Below are 16,675 nucleotides of genomic sequence, written 5' to 3'. Positions count from 1 at the left end.
TTGAAACAGTTGAAACAGTTGTAACAGTTGAAACAGATGGAACAGATGGAACAGATGGAACAGTTTGCGGTGTTGACAAAATGTATAATGTATATATCCCCATCTACTGGAGATTGAACCACCATGGTGCATAATGTCTGCAGGATTGAAGTAAAGAAAAAATGCTACTAAAGGCTACTAGAACCCTACTAAATTGCTGGCTGTATAAAGCAGAATTCACAATTCACAAATCCACAAATGTCAGGGGTACTTGAATGAAGAGAGACAGTCTAAAACTAATTTAGGCTCGCAATAGGGACATCCCAAGGATACTGGATAGCATGGACACTGACGTTTGAGAGCACCAGAAGAGGTAAAGAGGCGGAGCTGGAGAGGGGAGGATCGTGGCGGAAGTGGATGTTGAGTGTAAAATGAGAAGCGGGTCAAGTGGCGTTGGAGAAGAGGAATGGAGAACAGTAGTATCAAAGAATGGAATTGAAAACAATTAAGTGTTGAAAACTGAAGGGGATGATACATGTATGTCAGACAAGGATTAGTTTCTTAATGGGATGCACATTTTTTTATAAGGATGATAGTGAATACCTCCATTAATGTAAAGCTAGGATATATGAGATACCAAGCAAGAGCTTTTGTCCCAAAACCACTGCAATGCAAAAACTGCAAAATATTTGGTCATGTTTCAAGGAGTATACGGATGATTGGAGTGAAGAACAGCCATGTTGCAATTGTGGTGGGGATCATGACCCAGGAGGCTGGTCGGAGGAGCTATAGGAGGACGAGCTCATTGTAATGACTGGAACAGGCTCCTGAGCCTGTGTAGGGATCTAACACGTATTATTTATGTTAACAGTAGAGGCAAGGAGCATGTTGAGTGACTTTCTGGCAGTCAGTATTTTTATCCACATCATTTTTGGCATCTTTTATTTTCATCCCGCACAGTAGGTGGCGGCAATACAACTTTTGGACGTAGTCTGCCGTAAAACCCCAACGAAGGAGAATAAACCCGAAGCTTGTGACGTCTATGAAAACATTGGCAAAATGGCAGCGACCATGAGAAACGTGGATGAAATTCGGGATAGAGTAATATTATGTGAATTTGATGTAAAAAATGTAAGTGGTGTAAGATTATCCATTAAAAACAAATAATTTGAGATGCTGTGTATGACCAGAATATGTGGCCAGGTATTCTTGGAATAAACGGGTGGGCATGTTAGCTAACAACATCATAATGTGCAGCTAACGAGTTAGCTAGTACAGTAGAAAATACAACACCGTTCTCACGCAGTTTTGTCATAAAAAATATTTCCTGTATTTGATAGGTTCATACAACCGATTACCCTGGCAATTATCCAGGCTACGATGATACATGGAGCTTGCAGAAATTCCAAAGGGTAACGTTAGCTAGCTAACACAACAAACTATTATGCTGTCCACATTTTACATTCAGATCTGTTGCTTAGAATGCCCATATATACACATTACACTATAATATATCTATTGCAGAATTTCAGAATCGACCTGGTGCAAATGGATGAGACTTCTCTGGAGTTCGACATGGTGGGCATAGATGCAGCTATCGCCAATGCCTTTCGACGAATATTACTCGCAGAGGTAGCTTCTACTTAGATAGCATCCTGCCAATGAAAGCAGCATACGAGGTGGTCTCCGTGTTTGATGGCACAGAACAAAGTAACATGTATTAATCTGTCCTCTCCTAGGTCCCTACTATGGCTGTCGAGAAGGTGTTCATTTACAACAACACATCCATAATTCAGGATGAGATCCTTGCCCACAGGCTGGGCTTGATCCCTATCAAGGCTGACCCACGATTGTTTGAGTACAGAAACGCAGGTACGTTTATACTGCTTACCTTGCCTGTCCCCACTGACAATGGCCAAACAAAGTGTCATGTAGAGGGCCACCACCAGCTACATCAGTTTTCTTTGTACAAGTTTAAGTCATTTGTGCTTTTCTCAGGGGATGAGGAAGGCACAGAAATAGACACAATTCAACTTCAACTGAAGATCAAATGCACCAGGAACCTCAGAGCCACCAAAGACTCTGCTGACCCCCGGGAACTTTACCTGAACCACATGGGTAGGTAAGGCCATTGACACACTGGGAGTTTGTGTCCAAGAATGGGAGTGGGAGTCATCCATTGCCAGATTAATGACAATGGAGATGTATGTACGACAAACAAACACAAATGGTATGTCTTTTTACATATGCAACTCTTATGGAAAAGTATGGTAGAGATGAGTTGTACTTTTGGCTGGGGGAAAAATTGTCAATCATGTACGTCATATATTATTTTATCAGTGGTCATGTGTCTAAGAGTGGCCACAGTCTTATAATTTTCTCATGACTTCAGATTCAGTGTTTACAAGTCACATGTTCAGGGTTGCAGGTGTGATTGCACAATACAGTGAAAATCATAGGCTCCGAGCTCCAACATGCAGGACTAAGTGAAATAAAATAATGAAAATGGTAATAAACATTACATGAACTGGAGCTGGAAGAAATGGCAGCCGTTTTACGGGCGCGTAGCCAATTGTGCTATTATGTGGGGGGTTTTTCACGTTATTTGTAACTTATTTTGTACATAATGTTTCTGCAACCGTATCTTACGGCAAAAAAAGAGCTTCTGGATATGAAGACAGCGATCACTCACCTCGGATTAGACAAAGATTTCACGCACAGGATGTACAGTGGGGGGAAAAAGTATTTGATCCCCTGCTGATTTTGTATGTTTGCCCACTGATAAAGAAAGGATCAGTCTATAATTTTAATGGTAGGTTTATTTGAACAGTGAGAGACAGAATAACAACAAAAATATCCAGAAAAACACATGTCAAAAATGTCATAAATTGATTTGCATTTTAATGAGGGAAAAAAGTATTTGACTCCCTCTCAATCAGAAAGATTTCTGGCTCCCAGGTGTCTTTTATACAGGTAACGAGCTGAGGTTAGGAGCACACTCTTAAAGGGAGTGCTCCTAACTGCAGCTTGTTACCTGTAAAAAAGACACCTGTCCACAGAAGCAATCAATCAATCAGATTCCAAACTCTCCACCATGGCCAAGACCAAAGAGCTCTCCAAGGATGTCAGGGACAAGATTGTAGACCTACACAAGGCTGGAATGGGCTACAAGACCATCGCCAAGCAGCTTGGTGAGAAGGTGACAACATTTGGTGCGATTATTCGCAAATGGAAGAAACACAAAAGAACTGTCAATCTCCCTCGGCCTGGGGCTCCATGCAAGATCTCACCTCGTGGAGTTGCAATGATCATGAGAACGGTGAGGAATCAGCCCAGAACTACACGGGAGGATCTTGTCAATGATCTCAAGGCAGCTGGGACCATAGTCACCAAGAAAACAATTGGTAACACTACGCCGTGAAGGACTGAAATCCTGCAGTGCCCGCAAGGTCCCCCTGCTCAAGAATACATATACATGCCCATCTGAAGTTTGCCAATGAACATCTGAATGATTCAGAGGACAACTGGTGAAAGTGCTGTGGTCAGATGAGACCAAAATGGAGCTCTTTGGCATCAACTCAACTCGCCGTGTTTGGAGGAGGAGGAATGCTGCCTATGACCCCAAGAACACCATCTCCACCGTCAAACATGGAGGTGGAAACATGCTTTGGGGGTGTTTTTCTGCTAAGGGGACAGGAAAACTTCACTGCATCAAAGGGACGATGGACGGGGCCATGTACCGTCAAATCTTGGGTGAGAACCTCCTTCCCTCAGCCAGGGCATTGAAAATGGGTCGTGGATGGGTATTCCAGCATGACAATGACCCAAAACACATGGCCAAGGCAACAAAGGAGTGGCTCAAGAAGAAGCACATTAAGGTCCTGGAGTGGCCTAGCCAGTCTCCAGACCTTAATCCCATAGAAAATCTGTGGAGGGAGCTGAAGGTTCGAGTTGCCAAACGTCAGCCTCGAAACCTTAATAACTTGGAGAAGATCTGCAAAGAGGAGTGGGACAAAATCCCTCCTGAGATGTGTGCAAACCTGGTGGCCAACTACAAGAAACGTCTGACCTCTGTGATTGCCAACAAGGGTTTTGCCACCAAGTACTAAGTCATGTTTTGCAGAGGGGTCAAATACTTATTTCCCTCATTAAAATGCAAATCAATTTATAACATTTTTGACATGTGTTTTTCTGGATTTCTTGTTGTTATTCTGTCTCTCACTGTTCAAATAAACCTACCATTAAAATTATAGACTGATCATTTCTTTGTAAGTGGGCAAACGTACAAAATCAGCAGGGTATCAAATACTTTTTTCCCCCACTGTACTTCAGACACCCGACAAGGCCGATATCCCCGTCATTGGCAGGAGAAAGAGACGCTGGTATAGAGGACACAGGGCGTGGTGCCTTGTAAGGATCTGCCAACGGCTAGTGGGAAATCTGCTTTTACCATCAATATTACTTGCCAACGTACAATCATTGGACAATAAATTAGACGAGGTACGATCACGAATATCCTACCAACGGGACATAAAAAACTAATATCTTATGTTTCACTAAATCGTGGCTGAATGACGGCAGGGTAGCCTAGTGGTTAGAGCGTTGGACTAGTAACTGAAAGGTTGCAAGATCGAATCCCCTAGCTGACAAGGTATACATCTGTCGTTCTCCCCCTGAACAAGGCAGTTCCTAGGCCTTCATTGAAAATAAGAATTTGTTCTTAGCTGACTTGCCTAGCTGAATAAAGGTAAAAGAAATAAAAAAATTACGACATTCAGCTGGCAGGATATACGCTGCACCGGCAAGATAGACAAGGGGGCGGTCTGTGTATATTTGTAAACAACTGCTGGTGCACGAAATCTAAGGAAGTCTCTATACTCGCCTGAAATAGAGTATCTCATGATAAGCTGTAGACCACAATATTTGCAAAGAGAGTTTTCATCTATATTTTACGTGGCTGTTTATTTACCACCACAGACGGATGCTGGCACTAAGACCGCACTCAGTCAGCTGTATAAGCTGTATAAGCAAACGGGAAAACTTAGTCCTGCATGTTGGAGCTCGGAGCCTAGTGGCCGGGGACTTTAATGCAGGAAAACTGAAAACAGTCTTACCTAATTTCTATCAGCATGTTAAATGTGCAACCAGAGAGAAAAAAACTAGACCACCTTTACACCACACACAGAGACGCATACAAAGCTCTCCCTCGTCCGCCATTTGGCAAATCTGACTATAATTCCATCCTCCTGAATCCTACTTTCAAGAAAAAGCTAAAGCAGGAAGCAACAGTGACTCGGTCAATAAAGAAGTGGTTAGATGATGCGGATGCTAAGCTACAGGACCTTTTTGCTAGCACAGACTGGAATATGTTCCGGGATTCCTCAGATGGCATTGAGGAGTACACCACATCAGTCACTGGCTTCATCAATAAGTGCATCGATGATGTCGTCCCCACAGTGACTGTACGTACATACCCCAACCAGAAACCATGGATTACAGGCAACATCCGCACTGAGCTAAAGGGTAGAGCTGCCGCCTTCAAGAAGAGGGACTCTAACCCGGACGCTTATAAGAAATCCCGCTCTGCCCTCAGACGAACCATCAAACAGGCAAAGACTACACTGGCTCCGATGCTCGTCTTATGTGGCAGGGCCTGCAAACTACAAAGGGAAGAACAACCGCAAACTGCCCAGTGACGCGAGCCTATCAGACGAGCTAAATCACTTCTTTGCACGCTTCGAGGCAAGCAACACTGAGGCATGTATGAGAGCATCAGCTGTTCTGGACAACTGTGTGATCACGCTCTCCGTAGCCGACGTGCGGAAGACCATTAAACAGGTCAACATTCACAAGGCCGCTGGGCCAGACGGATTACCAGGCCGGGTGCTCTGGGCATGTGCTGACCAACTGGCAGGTGTCTTCACTGACATTTTCAACATGTCCCTGATTGAGTCTGTAATACCAACATGTTTCAAGCAGACCACCCTGTGCCCAAGAACACTAAGGTAACCAGCCTAAATGACTACAGACCCGTAGCACTCACGTCCGTAGCCATGAAGTGCTTTGAAAGGCTGGTCATGGTCCACACCCCTGGTACACCCTATCAACAGAAGGTGAAATATCAAGAGCGCCAAATTTGAAAACAATTAAATGTCATAATTCACATTTCTCAAACATACAACTATCTTACACCCTTTGAAAGATAAACATCTCCTTAATCTAACCACGTTGTCCGATTTCAAAAAGGCTTTACGGCGAAAGCATAAAGTTAGATTATGTTAGGACAGTACATTGAAAATAGCTGTGTGTAATGTTTTGTCAATGCAAAGACAGGCGTCACCAAAAGCAGAAATCCAGCTAAAATTATGCACTAATCTTTGACAATCTTCATCAGATGACACTCCTAGGACATTATGTTAGACAATACATGCATTTTTTTTGTTCTATCAAGTTCATATTTATATCCAAAAACAGCATTTTACAATGGCGTTGATGTTGAGAAAATAGTTTCCCTCCAATACCGCCAGTCAATCAGCGCAACAAATTAAATAATTACTATTCGAAACCATTGGTAAAATATTATATTGTCATTCAAAGAATTATAGATTAACATCTCGTGAACGCAACCGCATTGCCAGATTTAAAAATAACTTTACTGGGAAATCACACTTTGCAATAAACGAGGTCCTGTGCTCAGAAAAATAGGCTTGGCGATACAGACTAGGCGCCATGTTGGAGAGATCTAAAATCAAAAATACTATGTAAATATTCCCTTACCTTTGATTATCTTCATCAGAAGGCACTTCCAGGAATCCCAGGTCCATAACAAATGTAGTTTTGTTCGAAAAAGCTCATAATTTATGTCCAAAAAGCTCCGTGTTGTTAGCGCTTCCTGTAGGCTACTCAAAAACATGAACGTCGCCCGCCGGACTTGTCTTCACCAAAGAGGGGGGAAAAAATATTTACGTTCGTTCAAACATGTCAAACGTTGTATAGCATAAATCATTAGGGCCTTTTTCAATCAGAACTTCAATAATATTCAAGGCGGACGATTGCATTCTCTTTTAAAACGTATTGGAACGAGAGTACCCAAACATGCACTCGCGCGCCAGAGTAGTATAGGCCATCCGCTTATGACCAACTTTCCAAGTCTCTCGTTCGGTCAGTTTTCACAGTAGAAGACTCAAACCACTTTGTAAAGATTGTTGACATCTAGTGGATGGCGTAGGAAGTGCTCAATGATTAATAAGTCCCTGTGTGTTTCAATGGTATAGGCTTAAAAGTAATTCAACACATCAGATATCCACTTCCTGTTAGAATTTGTCTCAGGGTTTTGACTGCCATATGAGTTCTGTTATACTTACAGACACCATTCAAACAGTTTTAGAAAATTCAGAGTGCTTTCTATCCAAATCTGTTAATAATATGCATATCCTAGCTTCTGAGTTGGTGTAGGAGGCAGTTAAAAATGGGCACATATTTTTTTCAGAATTCTCAATACTGCCCCCTAGCCCCAACAGGTTAACACCATTATCCCAGAAACCCTAGATCACTCCAATTCACATACCGCTCTAACAGATCCACACATGATGCAATCTCTATTGCACTCCACACTGCCCTTTCCCACCTGGACAAAAGGAACACCTACGTGAGAATGCTATTTATTGACTACAGCTCAGCGTTCAACACCTCAAAGCTCATCACTAAGGTGTGTGCTCAGTCCCCTCAGGGGTGCATGCTCAGTCCCCTCCTGTACTCCCTGTTCATGGTTAGGCACGACTCCCAACACCATCATTACGTTTGCAGATGACACAACAATGGTAGGCCTGATCACTGACAACGACGAGACAGCCTATAGGGAGGAGGTCAGAGACCTGGCTGGGTGGTGCCAGAATAACAACCTCTCAAGACAAAGGAGATGATTGTGGACTACAGGGAAAGGAGGAACAAGCACAACCCCATTCTCATCGACGGGGTCGTAGTGGAGCAGGTTGAGAGCTTCAAGTTCTTTGGTGTCCACATCAACAACAAACTATCATGGTCCAAACACACCAAGACAGTTGTGAAGAGGGCACGACAAAGCCTATTCCCCCTCAGGAATCTTTTTAGTTTTGGCATGGGTCCTCAGATCCTCAAAAGGTTCTACAGCTGCAACATCGAGAGCATCCTGACAGGTTGCATCACTGCCTGGTACGGCAACTGCTCAGCCTCCGACCGCAAGGCCCTACAGTACATGACTGGGGCTAACCCGCCTGCCATCCAGGACCTCTATACCAGGTGGTGTCAAAGGAAGGCCCTAAAAATTGTCAGAGACTCCAGCCACCCAAGTCACAGACTGTTCTCTCTGCTACCGCATGGCAAGCGGTACCGGAGCGCCAAGTCTAGGACCGAAAGGATTCTCAAAAGCTTTTACCCCCAAGCCATAAGACTCCCGACTAACCGGTGCACCCGCACATTGACTCTGTACTGGTACCACCTGTATATAGCCTCGCTACTGTTTAAAAAAAAAGTTTATTACTTATCCATTGTTGACCTAATACCTATTTTTTTACTTAAAAACTGCTCTGTTGGTTAAGTGCTTGTAAGTAAGCATTTCACTAAGGTCTACACCTGTTGTATTCGGAGCACGTGACAAATAAACTTTGCATATTATGCGAGAGCTAGACCAATCACCACACTATTTACAAATAAAACAAAATAAAACAGTCAAATCAATGAAATATTTTAGCATAAAACGGACCCCTCACCGCAGAATAAAAATAGCAATTTCAAACAATCACCGCACATTTACTGTGTAATATGTTCAATCAAGCCAAACGTCAACCAACTTTTTCCCTCATGACTGCATTTTCGCGACAAATTGGGAAAGATTATTGCATATTGCCATGCAAAATGTAAGAATTGCCTCAGCAAAATCAAGCATTTTTGCCTGAAAATATCACTACAAATCTGAAATTTGATACATATTCTCATTAAAGTGAATAATTAAACCTTTTCTAGTCTATGCAGAGGTGCCCCTTTAACCTGTAATGTCTTTGATTTTTCCTCAGTGTACTCCAAGGACATGAAGTGGGTCCCTATTGGGAACCAAGCTGATGTGTTTGCAGATATCGACATCGGTCCAGTACATGGGGACATCCTTCTGGCACAGCTCCGGCCTGGACAGGAGCTGGATATAGTCATGCACTGCGTGAAAGGCATTGGTGAGAGGACTTTTTCTGAAAAATGTGATAATGTCTGCACAATGGCAATCTCAGACTACAGTTAACCTAAAGCTTTCTCAATCCCTGTAACCAATGAAGTAGTGTTAAAAAATGTATAACAGGTGGGTGTTTGCTATCTGGGGTGAATTAAGTTATGCTTCCTATAGTTTCAATGCATTTCTTCATGAGCGATGGGTTAATGCTTGTGCAAAATAAAAACGTGTTTACGTTAATATACCCTCACTACACCATTGCCTGCAACTACAGCTCTCCGTCATATGATGTTGAAATGAGTGATAGCTTTCTTTCCTGTTCTGATGGCTCAATTCTATGCTCTATCTTTCCAGGTCAAGACCACGCCAAGTTTTCACCTGTGGCTACAGCCAGTTACAGACTCCTTCCTGAGATCACACTAATGGAAACAGTGGAGGGGGAGAAAGCAGAGCGACTAAAACGCTGCTTCTCCCCTGGAGTCATTGAGGTGGAGAACCATGGGGGTACAACAGTAGCTATAACATTTTGAAGCATTATGTCAGGATGGCTGAGGGGTTTAGTGCACTGAGTTCAGGTCGCAGTCTCCCCTGGAGGCGTGGGTTCGAATCCCACTTCTGAAAACAACCTTTATGGGCAGCAGGTAGCCTAGCGGTTACAGCATTGGGCCAGGAACTGAAAGGTCGCTAGTTCGAGTCCCACACCCGACAAGGTGAAAAATGTCGATATGCCCTTGAGCAAGGCACTTAACCCTAATTGCTCCAGAGTCGCCATGACCTCACTCTCTTAGGGTGTCTCAGGGGGAGTTGGGATATGCAACAACAAAAAATGCTTTATTTCACACAAGTATAATAAGCACTTGTACATGTGTAAAACAGGACAAATATAAGCACCCACCAAATTATTATTAAAGTGTACTTACACTGTAGCTATTTATGATCCGTGTAGCTTATAATCCCACTTCTGAAAACAACCTTTATGGGCGGCAGGTAGCCTAGTGGTTAGAGCATTGGGCCAGTAACCGAAAGGTTGCTGTGTCGAATCTCTGAGCTGACAAGGTAAAAAATCTGTCGTTTTGCCCCTGAACAAGGCAGTTAACCCACTGTTCCCTGGTAGGTTGTCATTGTAAATACGAATTTGTTCTGAACTGACTTGCCTAGTTAAATAAAGGTTACATTTATAATAAAATAAAAAGTAGTTTTAATCTTCTGTCCCAGGAAAGGTTGTTGCCAAGGTGGTGAACAGTCGCTTAGATACCTGCAGTAGGGAGGTTCTCCGACATGAAGACCTCAAGAACACTGTGAAGCTTGCAAGAGTGCGGGACCATTTCATCTGTATGTACCCAGTGAATTTAGAAATCACTGTTTCCTGCTTGGTGAATTTGTGAAATGTACAGTAATAATGTCTGGTGGTACAGTACATAGCCCATAACTATTGTGTTGCACTGTAGAAGCTAATTGTTTGTTTTTCCTCTGATTACTTTACTTTGTTTGTGTAGTATAGTTTGGCATTCTGCGCATGAGCACTCATCAATCCTGTGTTTCATCTTTCCCATAAAGTTTCTGTAGAATCCACTGGCATCCTGGCACCTGATGTCTTGGTCACAGAGGCCATCAAAGTTCTCATGACCAAGTGTCGAAGATTCCTCAGTGAGCTCGACTCCACGGAGATGGAATAAGAGCAATTAAGTTGGACCACATGTAAATACCCACTACAGGGGTGAGGCATATGTGTTGAGTCTGTGCGCAACATGCTTTGGACCCGGAATGGGCAACTCCAGTCCTTGCGGCCTGATTGGTGTCATAGTTTTTTGTCCCAGCTAACACCTGTCTCCAATAATCAACTAATGATATTCAGTTCAGAATGCAATTAGTTTCATCAGCTGTGTTTGCAAGGGATAGGGGAGAAAAGTGGGACACCACTCTGCCCCGGAGGTCTGGAGTTGCCCTTCCCTGCTTTGGACAATAGAATACAATACCAGTTGGACTAAAAGCACCCTGTAGAAATGCTGAGGATGCTTTGTTTTTTTATTACCATCCTAGATTAACTTGAGTTTGGATTCCTTTGTCAAAATATGTACCCAGCATGAGACGGTTTGTTATCCCCAATAAGGGTTATGCCACTTATGTACTATATTTTGTATTCTAATGAATGTTTATGTTACTTGCAAATCCTTATGGCTCATGTCATTAGCCCATTTGTAGAGTTGTTCCTGAATTCCATCCTTTTAGGTAAAACCGTTACAAGAAAATGTGTTTTTAGTATTTACTGAATGAAGAGGGTGGTAACTCTTAAGTATATAGTGCACAGCGAGGTGCAGTTATGTTTTGTGTACTGTATAGACTCGTGCGACAAAAGTAAAGCATATTACATTTTACTCTAGATGATGTTGCAAAGTCTGTGTGTATTTTCTACCCCGCTCACTCCTATTCCACAGTGTGTACATTATTTGATGGTGTCTTGAAACAAGATATGGTATGCATTGGCCCAGTTTCCCGATAGCGATGTAACATGCGATTCCCAAAACACTACGAGAGAACGTTCGCTAAGTGCGTCGTTACTGATCGAAATAAATTAAGCACTGCTTTCAGATCAGCGTTCTCCGTCACATATGGCTACAAATATTGAGGCGGCTAATTCTAATGTGTAACCTATAATAAAGCACAACAAATGTGGCACATTGCGCGCACATGAAATACATTGAGGCAAATTACACTGCGCACAGCACACATAGCTAAATACAACTATTGAATTCGCATTCATTTTAGTTCACTATAATTCAAATATATAGGCACGTGTGTCCTATACTGTATTTATCTTTTAATAGTCATCTCGGTTTTCATTTGAAGCGTCTATCATTAGCTTGTTATGCAAAGAAATGGGCGTCTTTGTATTTGGAAGGTCAAACGATGTTAGGCTACATATGAAAGCGCTTATAAACCCAGGGTCGTTACAATATTGAGACAAATTAGCCTACGGATCGTAGCAAAATATAACTTCATTGATTGAACATGAAATGTATTTCAATATGATTGAAAATAGGCATATAGCCTACTGTATTTGTATTTTAATGCAGTCATATTGGTTTTAATTTGAAGCAATTTTTATACGTCGCTGGTTTGTATTTATTGAAAGACATTGGCAACTTTTTATTTTGTACTCAAATTTGTTATTTAGCGGTCACGGAGAGGGGGATAAACCACGTGATTCTACGTTTAGTGGAAATCTGTATTAAGTGGGCAAAAAAAGCATCGAACGACGCTGTAGCAAGTGTGGTCTGGTGCAGGCGTTAGATTACGAGCCTTTTCAAGTGCAACGTTAATAAAGATGGTTTTGGGCAACAACTCGGAGATGTAACGATTAATTTAGCCTTAACATGCCTTTGGGAAACCAGGCCTAGCGCTGGACACAGCACTTTGCACGGACAACAGCAGCGACATAGGCTGCTCTTGTTTTCTTTGCTCAAGTGAATTGAAATGGTTGAGTAGAATATTGCAAGACTTTCTTCGAGCACAGTTCAGAGAGAGAACGTTCCCTATAAAACGTCATTTCCCCTATCCGTAGCAAATTAAGATGGCGGCCGTTGTGGAAGGACTAGAGCGAGGTTTTGAAGCCCTGGATTGCGACTCGGTGTTACCGAGATTGTCTACACCACCTCCGGATCAACCACACCAGAACAACCCGCTATTAGGACTTCCCATTGTGGCGATTGAGATGGTTTTCAATTTCCTGTCTTACGACGAAATCAGCCTCATACGCTTGGTGAGAGGGAACAAAAACAAACCACGAAGCAAATGGCAATGCGGCGTCTGGCTAATCTAGTTGTTGCTAGCTATGTCAGAGACGTTATCGGCTATCGTTATGTAGCTAGTGTGAGTAGCAAGTGAGGTTATTAGCTAGCTAATAAGTTCCTTCTAGTTAAGTCGTAACATGCATTGATGCACTGCTTATGTGTTTGAACAAAATTGATTATCTTTCCCCACTAAGTTTATTTGCACCAGCTTAGTCAACAACACACCTGTTCCATTCCATATCAGGTTGCTATAGGGCGCTAGTAGGGTTCTCTCCTGGATGGAACTCGTGGCAAACTAGTCAAATGTATTTTAACATGGGTATAATATTGTCTGTCTAATGAACTGTATTGGTATTTGTTTTCTATCTTGCTAAATGTGTTAACGTTACCTAGCTAGCACTAGTATGTTTTCTTTAGATTTTGGAAAAGTGTACTCTGTATGACCACAGTAACTGTAGTTAGCTACACATTTTGAAGTTGGCATTTCTGCTATCCCGAGTGAATCAAGTATTTCCTTTCATTTACTTGCATCTGAAAGAAAGTGATACAAGAGACTAATTTAACATTTTGATATCACTTTCAAGGAATTTCAATGTGATATCAAAATAGTACATTTTCCAGGGAAACCAGAGAACTCGATGGATGTTGGAGCTATATCTGTGTGGAGGAGTAGGCTATTTTTCAGTTCCACGCTTTTGATCTGGCCACTTTGTTTGAGCATCAAGGGCTGTAAGTGTCATACAAGGGCATGGAAAGGTTGGAGGTGTTGTAAAAGACGAGTCCCAATAGCCACTAACTCAAACATACCTTCCTGGTTCTTTTCCCAGGTATGCAAGCGCATGGACATGATCTGTCAGCGCATGCTGAACCAAGGCTTCCTCAAGGTGGAGCGCTACCACAGCCTGTGCCAGAGGCAGGTCAAAGCCCAGCTGCCAAGGTCAGTATCAACACCACTGGAGGGTGGGAATTATATAGTATGCTACTTGAATACAGGTGATTTTTTTGCTAGGCCTATGTCCTGAAGAAAATCATTGAATAGGCCTACTGTGTAGAGGCAATGAAACCAGAAGTGCTGAATGGTTTGAGCTCTGTACGAACCACAGATTGGTATAAAGCACATTTGTGAAATCTGTCATTTTAATCCAGGCCCATGTTTTTCTCTCCTGGTAACACGTGGATTATTTTTGGGTAATGAAATAATAAATACACTGAACAAAAATATAAACTCAACATGTCCTGTGGTTCATGAGCTGAAATAAAAAAAATCCCTGCAATGTTCCATATTTTGTGCACACATTTGTTTATCATGTTAGTAAGCATTTCTCCTTAGTTAAGAGAATCCATCCACCTTCTTGCATATCAAGAAGCTGATTAAACAGCATGATCATTACACAGGTGCACCTTGTGCTGGGGACAAACGGCCCATTTAAATGTGCTACTCACCCCATTGTCAGAGGCACCAGTGTATTACAGAAGTGATTACCTCATGCCTCGAAGCTATGAAACACATTTACTGTACGTTTTTGTTGAATTGCTTCACCTCATTCTTTTATTCCAAATCACTCAGCATCTTCACTGTTGGATGATCCTTGGAAAGTGATCATTGACTCATAAATGTTACTTGGATCATGAAGGTCTCTGTCTGGTCCAGTGTGTATATTTAGTGAGTTGTGTGTTGTGGCAGGCGGGAGTCAGAGCGGAGGAACCACTCACTGGCCCGTCATGCTGACATCCTGGCTGCCGTAGAAACACGCCTCTCCCTACTCAACATGACCTTCATGAAATATGTGGACTCAAATCTCTGCTGCTTCATCCCTGGCAAGGTACCTAGCTACATCTTCTGTAACCTACCAGTCACTACCTACTTGGCACAATATATGCCAACTAGTAGAAGGAAATGTCAATTTCAGGTATTTTTGTGGTATTCTTTATTTTATTTTTTGTCAACAAGCTTTAGATCTATTTGGCCACAAGATGGCACTCCTGCTCTTAGATTGACGATAGTTTAGGGAAATAATCTGGTCTGGGTAAATGAAAGCAGAATCTCAATTTTAAGTATTCTAATTTAAGTGGAAGACCAGTTCCATCCCAATATGATGAGACTAGCTACTTCCTCAAACTTGCAACATAACACACAAATTCTTAACATTCTAAGCCAAAAGAGGCTTAGGATAAATTGTATAAGGTTCCCAGCATGTGCCTGTCTTTCCCTAAGGTGATTGATGAGATCTACCGTGTGCTGCGCTATGTGAACTCTACACGCGCTCCCCAGCGAGCTCACGAGGTGCTGCAGGAGCTGCGGGACATCTCTTCCATGGCCATGGAGTACTTTGATGAAAAGATTGTCCCCATCCTGAAGAAGAGGCTTCCCGGGGCCGACCTGTCAGGGCGCCTCATCGGATCTGCCCCAGGTAATTGACAACGACACTGACCTTTTATGGCCAATAAAGGTCCTGTAATGCCCATGTAACTTAGTCATGTTAATTTTATTCATAATATCTTTATTGTTCAACTTGGCTACCCATTTTAAGATTGTACCTAAGATCATCATTCTCTCTGCCTAACTTCAGTGGCCGGCCCATCTACCTCCCTGACCACCATGTCCCTGCTGGCCAAGAACACGCCGTCGCGCTCTGAGATGACCAAGGTGCAACAGCAGGTGAAGGTGAACGGGGTGTCCATGACTGCGCTGCGGCGGGAGATGCAAGAGGTGCGCGTCAAGCAGCTGGAGCAGCAGAAGCAGCTGCAGGACCAGGAGCAGAAGCTGCTGGAGCAGACTCAGGTTATCGGGGAGCAGAATGCCCGGTTGGCTGAGCTGGAGCACAAGCTCAGGGAACTGATGGACAGTGCGGTGGGGGGAGGGGCCAGGCCAGCCGTAGCCTCCACCTCCTCGGCTTCTTCCTCAACAGGCTCAGCTGCCGTCGCCACGTCTTCTGCTGCTGTCACCACGGCAGCCAGTGCCATGGCCGCAGTGGTGGAGACAGAGGGCAGCCCACCCCTGAAACGCACCAGGAAGAGCTCAGACCTCCTGCGTCAGTCCAAACGTCTGCGCAGCAAGAAATAAGACGCTCAATGTTATTTGGGGTTCAGTCTGATTGGACCTCCCATGTCCTGTGACATGATTTTAATTCTTATTGTTTGGAATGTCTTTAAGAAAGGGGGGTCATGGTAAAGAAGTCAAGAGTCACTGTGTCCCTGGTGTATCCCCCTTGTCATTGCCCTCTCAAATTCACACAAACTACACCATGGACATGTTTATGCTGATTAGACCAGCATATTTGGGCGAGAGTGCTGGTAGTCTCCACAGTTTAACCACTGACTCTAAAGCCACTAAGAATTTGCACATTAGTTGAAGGGTGAGGGTTAGGTTAAAGTCTAAAACACTCAATCTTTGTGTTCACTCTTGCTTGTCCATCAACAGAAGTCAATCCACGTTAGGGTTTCGGCTCCTAGTCAGGAGAGAGTCTTTGCGGTGAAAATGAGAAGTAATGAGAGCTTTCTAATGTGCATTGCATAACCACTGTAGCGGTTGACTTTGGGTGGGGAAAAATGCATTAAATATTGTCTAGGCGAGATCACTTCGGGGGGGGGGGGGGGGTTGCCTCTGAACCAATTTTGTTGACTCAAATAACCCTTTTTTAGTTTAAGATTCTAATTGTTTTGTTCTGTCTGTTGCCAGGTTGGATTGCTTGAAAATATTATTGCTCAA

At 43.1% G+C, this 16,675-nt stretch overlaps 2 protein-coding genes across 2 annotated transcripts; both read left to right on the top strand.

Moving 5' to 3' along the window:
* The first annotated feature begins 982 nt into the window (after positions 1–982).
* Positions 983–11,555, top strand: LOC106576959 (DNA-directed RNA polymerases I and III subunit RPAC1). The gene is made up of 9 exons (XM_014154532.2): positions 983–1,110; positions 1,320–1,391; positions 1,504–1,611; positions 1,719–1,851; positions 1,978–2,097; positions 9,030–9,182; positions 9,530–9,679; positions 10,391–10,507; positions 10,733–11,555. Exons 1-9 carry the CDS (start codon positions 1,039–1,041, stop codon positions 10,849–10,851), a joined length of 1,044 nt encoding a protein of 347 aa, XP_014010007.1. The 5' UTR covers positions 983–1,038; the 3' UTR covers positions 10,852–11,555.
* Positions 11,556–12,612: 1,057 nt separating this feature from the next.
* Positions 12,613–16,328, top strand: LOC106576958 (F-box only protein 28). The gene is made up of 5 exons (XM_014154531.3): positions 12,613–12,935; positions 13,794–13,903; positions 14,651–14,789; positions 15,182–15,377; positions 15,537–16,328. Exons 1-5 carry the CDS (start codon positions 12,747–12,749, stop codon positions 16,028–16,030), a joined length of 1,128 nt encoding a protein of 375 aa, XP_014010006.1. The 5' UTR covers positions 12,613–12,746; the 3' UTR covers positions 16,031–16,328.
* Positions 16,329–16,675: the final 347 nt, after the last annotated feature.

This window comes from Salmo salar, chromosome 18 (assembly GCF_965601325.2).
Source record: "Salmo salar chromosome 18, fSalSal1, whole genome shotgun sequence".
Classification (NCBI taxonomy): Eukaryota; Metazoa; Chordata; class Actinopteri; order Salmoniformes; family Salmonidae; genus Salmo; species Salmo salar.
Note: the sequence above shows the minus strand (reverse complement) of the source record. Positions and strands in the feature narration are given on the sequence as shown.

Coding starts and splice junctions, on each gene's coding strand:
- LOC106576959 (XM_014154532.2), top strand. CDS start 1,039: ATGGCAGCGACCATGAGAAACGTGGATGAAATTCGGGATAGAGTAATA. Junction 1,852..1,977: donor GTTTGAGTACAGAAACGCAG/GTACGTTTATAC, acceptor TGCTTTTCTCAG/GGGATGAGGAAGGCACAGAA. Junction 10,508..10,732: donor AGTGCGGGACCATTTCATCT/GTATGTACCCAG, acceptor TTTCCCATAAAG/TTTCTGTAGAATCCACTGGC.
- LOC106576958 (XM_014154531.3), top strand. CDS start 12,747: ATGGCGGCCGTTGTGGAAGGACTAGAGCGAGGTTTTGAAGCCCTGGAT. Junction 14,790..15,181: donor GCTGCTTCATCCCTGGCAAG/GTACCTAGCTAC, acceptor TCTTTCCCTAAG/GTGATTGATGAGATCTACCG. Junction 15,378..15,536: donor CCTCATCGGATCTGCCCCAG/GTAATTGACAAC, acceptor GCCTAACTTCAG/TGGCCGGCCCATCTACCTCC.